The following is an 8,239-nucleotide window of genomic DNA, read 5'->3' as shown; positions in this document are numbered from 1 at the left end:
AAAATGGAGAATATCATATTCTGTTTTGATTGGCAGAGGAAATCAGAAGCTATTCCCATGGAATGCTTTTGAAATGATCCCAGGGCTGAGAAAATCTCATTTCTGCCCTAATCTCTTCATTGGAAGCTTCTCAACATCTTGGACTCTCCCTTTGGTCACTACATGTCTTTTCCCACCTCTCTCTTGATATCTCAAGACAAATATCTCAGAAAAGCAGCTACGCAGTTTGGTGCAAACATGAGCTTAGGCTTGGTGAGATTTATAAGTGAAGGTGCATTTGCCAACTCAGGTGAAATCACTTTAAAACTCTGCTTCTGAAGGCCTAGGTCTGCATAAGGCCATGCTTCAAGAATAAAATGGAGTACAGTCAGGAGAGCTATGGGATGCAGCCTTTGTGACAGGACTGTGATCAGAGAGTCTTCTACCTGTTTGCATCCCTACAGGGTGGGGACCTTTCCTTGGCAGGCACTGGGAACTGTCAAACCAGCAGTGAATGGAGATAACACTCAGGATCCTAAGAAGCTGGCAGCACAAACAACACGGGAACCACACTCTCGCCTATCCTGCAGGGGCTTCCCAAACAACTTCCTGAGCTCTTGCACGTTTACCTATTTCCTAATTTTTTCAGTTTCTAAACTCAACCTATTTGGTGCTTGTGAAGAAGAGCTTAGCATAAGAAGAAGATAGTAAGATGAAACTACTTTCATGACGATCCTCTAGAATCTTAGACTAGTCCCAGTAGCAAACTAGTCCCAAGCCACAGATGGGAAAACTGAGGACCAGAGATGTTCAATGACCTACATTCTCCTCAGCAAGATCTGGGTCTCATTATTGGTTAGTGGGGGAATTTGGGCGAGGACCCCATCTATCTTATCTCCTAGCATCAGTCTTCTGGGTGTAAGATGACCACTAGCCGCTGGGTTTGGCTTCCAAGGCAGCGAGATTAGATGAGAGGAGGGTAAGACCTGTTACTGGGTGTGTAATGTATAGGACTTTCAGTTTGGAGCAGCTGGATTTTTTCCTACTGAGAGGACCAGTGATAGTAACAGGATTCGGGAGCATTCTGGATTGATTCAAAGAGCTATTAGGAAATTTAAGATAGAAAAGGAGTTAGAAATATAGGAGCCAGTGGGAGGGTTTCCTAGGCTTTCCTTTGTGCACACACTCTCACTGTCTTTCTACTGCCGGTGAAATGAGTTGCTGGTTGCACGTCCTTGTGCCAACGGCCTGCTGCACTGATAGAACTGGGAGTTTCTGTTTAATTGCATGGCTCTATCTTAATCCTGCTGACCCCTGAACAAGCTGGACAGGCCACACCACATACTTTGGGGAGAACTTGAGCTCTCTCATGGAAAGTGATGGGGACGACATGAAGGAGGCAGGGAAACTGCAGGAAAAGTGGAAAAGGTGGTGACCAAGAAGGTTTGTGACCACAGACTGTCCAGGAGATTAGAAGAGATCCCTCTTGGGCCACCTGGGAGGTTGGGATTAAGTGACAAGAAGGTCAAGAAAGGTCATTGTGAAGGGGATGCGTGATGGCAGTTCTCATCAAGTGCAGTTCTGCTGCTTTATCCCATTCTGACCTAACCCAGGGTTCAGATAAAATACTACGTAAACCGTGCTCTGGATATTTGATGCATTTAGAACTACAACAGACATTTGAGACATTTCTAGAAGTAAAGACAGTCCAGTAAGCAAAGTTAACGGCTGTGGAAGATCTACAGACAGCAACACCCATGCACATTTCTCTTCATTTTTTGAATGGGTTGGCGGAGACACACACTACTTTTGCAGTTATTACCACACATGCTACATTCAACTAAAAAACCTGCTCAGGTCCCCGAATATGTCTTTTTTAAGAAGATAAATCAAGGGGTAGGTAGGTGAGGAAATGAGTACGAATGGAAGAGCATACAGAATATGTTCGTGGGCTGTCTGACTGTCATCTTCGTTTTCCAATAATATTCCAGGATGCAGAGGTGAATAAAAGTCCTGTTTCTTTCCTGCTTTGTTGATATTGTTCTAATCGGTCTCGTCTAGTCTTTATTGATTTTCCTTCTTCCTGCCACCTTTGCAGTTTCGGGTTTGAGTTTTCCTGATGCTCCGGCCCTGAGCCCGCATCCCCAGGGAAACACCCTCATCCTGCCAGCCCCCGACACCAGGCTGCCCCCCTGTACAGGCCTGAATTACTTCAAGGGAGAGTCGATTAATGGCTTCTGTTCATGAAAGAAGCTTTTCACAGAGCCTGAACTCTGCTGTCTGTAGCTCTCGGAGGATCAGGAGGAAGGGGAGAGAGAGGCAGAGTGGTCTGTGGGGTTAAGACATCTTTGGATGTAATGACTATTGGAAACAAAGTCTCTCCCTTCCTGGAGGCCCCGGGGCCGGGGCCTGTTGGAAACGCCTACAATAAGTAATACGGATAACCCTCTAACGAGACACAGAGAGTTTAAAAAAGGACTATTGTTTTAATATGGGATTTATTCCTGGCCATCACTGCAAGTCTACCTGGAGGCTTCAGATTTCAAAGATGAGTAAAAAGGACCAGCGTGGAGGAGGGGCAGCCCCAGGGGTGAGAAGGTCACAGAGCTGACAGCCGTGGGAATGTCCTGCTGACCTCTCTCTTCAGGCCCAGGCAGACTCCAGAGGTAACATGAGCAGCCAGACCCACCAGGAGATGCTGCCCTTGTCTGCCTGAGGGCCCCTTGGAGCACAGCAGGCTGTGATTTCACACAGAGGCAGCAGCCAGGAACACACCGACCAGTGCACCGGCCTAGCCAAGCCAGGCGCATTGCTAGTAGGAGGTCCAATGTCAACTCCCCAGGCGGACCTTCCCTCAGGAAACCGGTCCCCTCGAGGTATCATTTGGCATTTACAAACGGATTTAGGTGTGACTTTCTTCCTCATTTTCAATTTACAACCACTCAGATGACTGACAATCTCTAGACGAGAGAGTTTGGGTGAAAGGCAGAGTCAGGCGGGCAGACCCAGTTAGAAAGTGGCTTTTTCCCCTTGAATCTGCTACCTGGCAAGGTCAATGGCAGCTGGGGGTGGGGTGGCGGGTGGGGATGAATGTCGGTCCACGACCCCCCTGAGGTCTGACATTCTAATATTCTGAACCACATGCCGCAGTCACAGACATAATTACAGGTCCTTTTCCTCGTGCTTTTCAGAAGTTTCACCAGGGGCTTTCTTGCAGAAGTCTTGCTCATGCAGCTCAGAGATCTTTGCAGAGCCCCTATTTTTCTTGTCAGCAGAGACAGTCAAGTTAACTGTCAAGCCTGAAAGAGCCCCACCCAGCTCTGTTTGGTGTCACGTGATTTTTTTTTTTTTTTGAAAGGCCCTGCTGTAACAGCAAGAATTGCTGGGTGTCCTTTTCTAAGTAAACAGGAAATATCACTGTTTGAAAAAAAAAAAAAAAGAATCCTTCTCCTCAGCACAAATGCGATAATATGCCAACTTATCTTTCCCGTGAATGTTGAATTAGGAGTAGGATCTATTTCTTATAGAAGCCCAGTCCTCTTCTTAGTTTCTGAACCTTCAGTGAGCAGAATCTCAGGAAGGCCCAGCTGACCAGCACATTTAAAAAATCCTTCCACTGATTTCTGGGAGGCAGTAGCATCACAGTTAGGAAAGACAACGATGCATGAAAAAAAACAAACTGAAAAATCACATTTAAGGGGCGAGATGGTACGCATCTAAATTTTAGTCGCAGCAAGAGTTAGTGTTTTGGTATCTGACCGCTTTTCTATATCTGAAAAAGCTGGAGCCTTGAGTCAGTCGGGAGAGTTGACACGGGGCAGCAGAAAGAAACACAGGATGGATGGCTTTTTTTCCATTACATCAGGACCTGGGTTCGTGTGTCAGGCAGGCGCAACCCCACCAGTCCTCCACACACGAGCACGGTGGATGCCAGCAGGATGGGGATTGCTTTGGTGATGCTGACCAGGGAGCCGAATATTAAGTTTCCGAGGACGGCCGCTGCTTTGCACAGTGCATTCAAGAAGCCAAAGCCTGTTGCCCTGCAAAGGACAGAGATATGGACAAGGTTGAGAAAGTGTCTTCCAAGAGTCCAACTTTAGACACAAATGTCTTCTAGGATAATTTTCAAAGATCTTCAAGTAGACTGTTTTGTATGTCCTTAGAGCAAGTAATCAAATATTTGTCAGTACATTTGCAAGTAGAGAACCCCAGCTGTTGGTATTGTTCCTTCAGCCCTCTGTTGATTTTCTTGCCACCTCCATTGATTCTTATTTTGCCCATGAGTTTATTGTAAAGAGAAAGAGAAAGGACATTTCAGGGAGTCAGAAAAGTGACACTAAATTAAAATGTATGACGATGTATTTCTTTAAATTTTACTTTTTACTCCCTGTTTTCTCTTAGCTTAATTTGTGTGTGAGGTTTTGAATCCTTAAAGTACATGGAACTTTCAGAGAAAATCAGGGATGACTGGGTTGTACTTGCATCGTTCTGGTACCACGGAAGTGAACTATCATACTCTTGTCCCAAATGTTTTTGGTAGCAGGCAGAAACTGAACCCTGAGCTGGGTGGCCACCAGTGAGCTAGTGACACATTTCTTACACCCTCACCAGAGTCCTAGGTGGGAAATCAAGCCCAAGACTGTATTACAGAGGAAATCAGATTATAGGCCCATAGAAGATCTTGTTTAACTCTGCTGACATATAATATGTGCAGGTGGTATATAAATAAGACATATCCCATTTCTTAAGACATTCTTTGGAAAAGAAAAATTTTACTATCTTTATGGGTGTTGAATGTAATTTTACTGTGGTTTTCTAGGCAAGAAATTTAATTTTGTTCATAGGAGTACCAATACTGCTGACATCATGAGATAATATGAATTTTCTCTGCCTTTATGCCGGCTCCCTGTTTTTTGTCCATCACTGGGTATATGTGTGTAATAAAGGCACATCGAATGCAGAGTTAACTGTTGGATACCTTTATCCCCCTCCAGAGGGAAATGCATTTTATATACCATAAAATGCAGTACTTTAGTACACATCTTTCTTTGATTGATTTGTAAATTTGTTTAGTGTAGGTTTTCCTTTGGCCAGTCAGAACAACTACTCTTCACGAAGACGTATGCTATTCCTAGTGATATTTTCTACAATGGGTAGATATTTACAGTGGGTATTATCCAGCCATTCCCCTTCCCATACCATAAGAAAGGAATAAGCACCCCTCCTGTGCTGTAGGAACCGAGCCATTGATTTTGCTGGTGAGAACAGACCTAAGAAACGGCACAAGCACTGCCTTTCTTTTTTGGCCAAGACACCTAGAAAGTCAAGTAAGTGGCCTCTGCAGTGTTGCAAAGTTGCCAACTGTTTGGATCTTGGAAGGGGTGTAACAGAATCTCTGATGGAGAAAAACAGGAACTTCTTGAGAAGAGGGTAAGGTCATTTTGTATTTTCCTCTTCTTTTTGGCTTGTTTTTAAAGAAAGAGACTAGTAATAGCAACAATCACCAGAAAGATAAGGAGATTTAATGTACTGATAATTATTTTCAAATGAAATTGCTTGAGGTTACACACTGGGTAACATAGAAGACTTAAGCAGAATGACATCATCATCTACCCCTCCCCCACCTCCATGGAGACGCCAGAAGGCCAAACTATTTTTTTTTTTTTAATTAAAAGATTTTTTTTGAGCAGTTTTTGGCTCCAAAAAATTGAGTGAAAAGAAGAGAGAATTTCCATATAGCCCCTCACCTTCCACCCCTATTATTAACATCTTAGTATGGTACATTTGCTACAATTGACGAGCCAATATTAATATATTACTGTGAACTAAAGTCCATAGTTTACGTTAGGGTTCACTGTGTTGTGTATTCTATGGGCTTTGACAAATGTATAATGACATGCATCCACCATTATAGCATCATACAGAATAACAGTTTCATGGCCCTAAAAATCCTGGCAACCACAGATCCTTTTACTATCTCCATAGTTTCACCTTTTCCAGAATGTCATATAATTCAAATTACATAGTATGTAGCCTTTTCAGATTGGCTTCTTTCACTTTTTTAAAACTACATTTTAGTTTCTAGATTCTAAAGTCATAAATTACCCAATGCATCTTATGGTAGTGAGATAAGCTGTATTGTTCTGGGGAAAATGGCTAGCGTGTATGTTGCTGATAAGCGAAAGGGAAACGTTCTGTATGAAGTCTCTTGATGACAAAACTTCAGAATGAGCCATGAGGAATTCACATCTGGGTTAAATAACCATATTTTGCCAAGCTATAAACCTCTGGTACAACTCAGAACAGGGTATAAAATACAGGCAGTTATCTCCTTTCATTACCGAAACTATAACAGAGGAATACACGACTTCGAGATCTCCAAGCAGCACTAAGAGAGATGCATCAGGAACATCTGGTGTCTGAAGCCACTAAAAAATACGAGCAAATTCTAATTTCTTAAGAATCTCCGTTTTCATTTATCAAGCAGAGGCAGTTCTTCAGATAATAATCCGGTGTGGCTACAAAGCACATAGCCTCCTTAAATTAGTGTGGGCATTCCAGAAAACATGACTGTCCTTTGCTTGGATAAGTAAATTATTTCTTCAAATAGTTGAAGCTGGAGGGTGTGATTTTCTACACACAGGAGACACAGTTGTATTAGAAAAATTATTCTCGAAGTGGTTCTCCCTTGGGGTTATCTGTTTATCAGTAAACAAGCTTTTAGTTCATTTATTCCCTTGTTCTTATTTAAAGGAAGGTCATGAATTTCTGCAGACATCCTAAGCACAAGTCACTCTGTGCTCATCAAGGCCTTGGAGGGTAGAGAACTCAGAGCCCGACTGGATTTACTGACTTCCCAGCAGTAGGAAAAGCTACTGCATTTTTTTTCCAGACCAAAGATGTTCTGTGTCTCCTCTTAACCAACAAGCACCCAAGAGGAAGAATGCGATAATCTGTTGTCTTTTTACAAGTTCCATCCCTTGTTCCCCTACTTCTCCAGCCAGAATCCTTTGTTTCCAATTCTTGCTGAATCTATTTATTGAAATCTTTTAAAGGGAAATTCTTTTCCCAACAGTACCCTGTGACTGCAGCAGCCCTGTTCCCCACTCCATTAAGGTGATCCTTCTCCCTGCACCATTAACTCCCTGATGCTGGTGCAGGCAGCTGGCTTGCTGCAGTGCTTAGGCTCAGCTGATGGGGGATGGGGCCACCAGAGCATACCACAGCTTCACTGTGGCTTCTTCTCCAGGGCCTTCACAATGCAGTGGGTTCTAGTGCGTTTATATCGTTTTATACCTTAACTTGTGGCCAGGAGGGCTTCCCTGGTAGGGCAGTGGTTAAGAATCCACCTGCTAATGCAGGGGACATGGGTTCGAGCCCTGGGCCGGGAAGATCCCACATGCCGCAGAGCAACTAAGCCCGCGCGCCCCAACTACTGAGCCTGTGCTCTAGAGCCCGTGAGCCACAAGTACTGGGCCCACGTGCCACAACTACTGAAGCCCGTGTGCCTAGAGCCCCTGCTCCGCAACAAGAGAAGCCACTGCAATGAGAAGCCCGTGCACTGCAAGGAAGAGTAGCCCCCGCTCATTGCAACTACAGAAAGCCCACGTACAGCAACGAAGACCCAATGCAGCCAAAAATTAAATAAATAAATAAAAATTAAAAAAAAAAATTGGTGGCCAGGAAAGGGAGACTCCATTCTGGATAGTGAGGATAGCTTTGCCTTCACATGCAGCCTCTTTCTTATTTGGTTTTTCTGACTTCAATGCAGGGTCAGTCCTAGGTTTTTTGAGGCTCCTGGGAACACGAAAGGGTCACTGAATAATGACAGCACTTAGACAACACCTGGCACATGGTACATACCATGCTGGTGTTAGCCGTTGTTCTAAACACTAGCTGAAATATCTGCCCCATCGACTGATGAAATTAGGAAAAAAAAATTAAATGTTACATTTTGAAAAGGCCTGAAATTGTGTAGAGTGTAGATCCAGACTCAGCTCATGGAATTTACCTGTTAAAGAGTAAAGTGTGAGCATTCTTTTGGTCTAGTCTAAGCTCTGGAAATGAACTTTTTCCAGACAACTCAGTTAAGTCATTGGCAGAAGTTACTTTAGCATGGGACATTTTGGAAAGTACAGGCAGTCCTAAAATCAGAAATACATGTGATCTAAAGATTCATCTGGGAGTCGGCTATTTAAAACACAGAATGAATTTAATTTTTCTCATAGAAACAATAAGTCAAATGATGGCTAGCTTCCCA

The 8,239-nt window shown here is 43.6% G+C and overlaps 1 protein-coding gene across 1 annotated transcript in view; it reads right to left on the bottom strand.

The window, feature by feature from the left end:
• Positions 1-1,263: 1,263 nt before the first annotated feature.
• The window catches only part of SV2C (synaptic vesicle glycoprotein 2C), a 243,747-nt gene continuing 236,771 nt past the window's right edge, over positions 1,264-8,239 (bottom strand). The window contains exon 13 of the mRNA XM_059061385.2: positions 1,264-4,019. Coding sequence (XP_058917368.1) covers positions 3,836-4,019 — 184 coding nt within the window. The 3' untranslated portion in view covers positions 1,264-3,835. The remainder of the gene's footprint in view (positions 4,020-8,239) is intronic.

Source organism: Kogia breviceps, chromosome 4 (genome assembly GCF_026419965.1).
Source record: "Kogia breviceps isolate mKogBre1 chromosome 4, mKogBre1 haplotype 1, whole genome shotgun sequence".
Taxonomy (NCBI): domain Eukaryota; kingdom Metazoa; phylum Chordata; class Mammalia; order Artiodactyla; family Physeteridae; genus Kogia; species Kogia breviceps.
The sequence above is the reverse complement of the archived record's forward strand: the minus strand, read 5'-3'. Positions and strand labels throughout refer to the sequence as shown.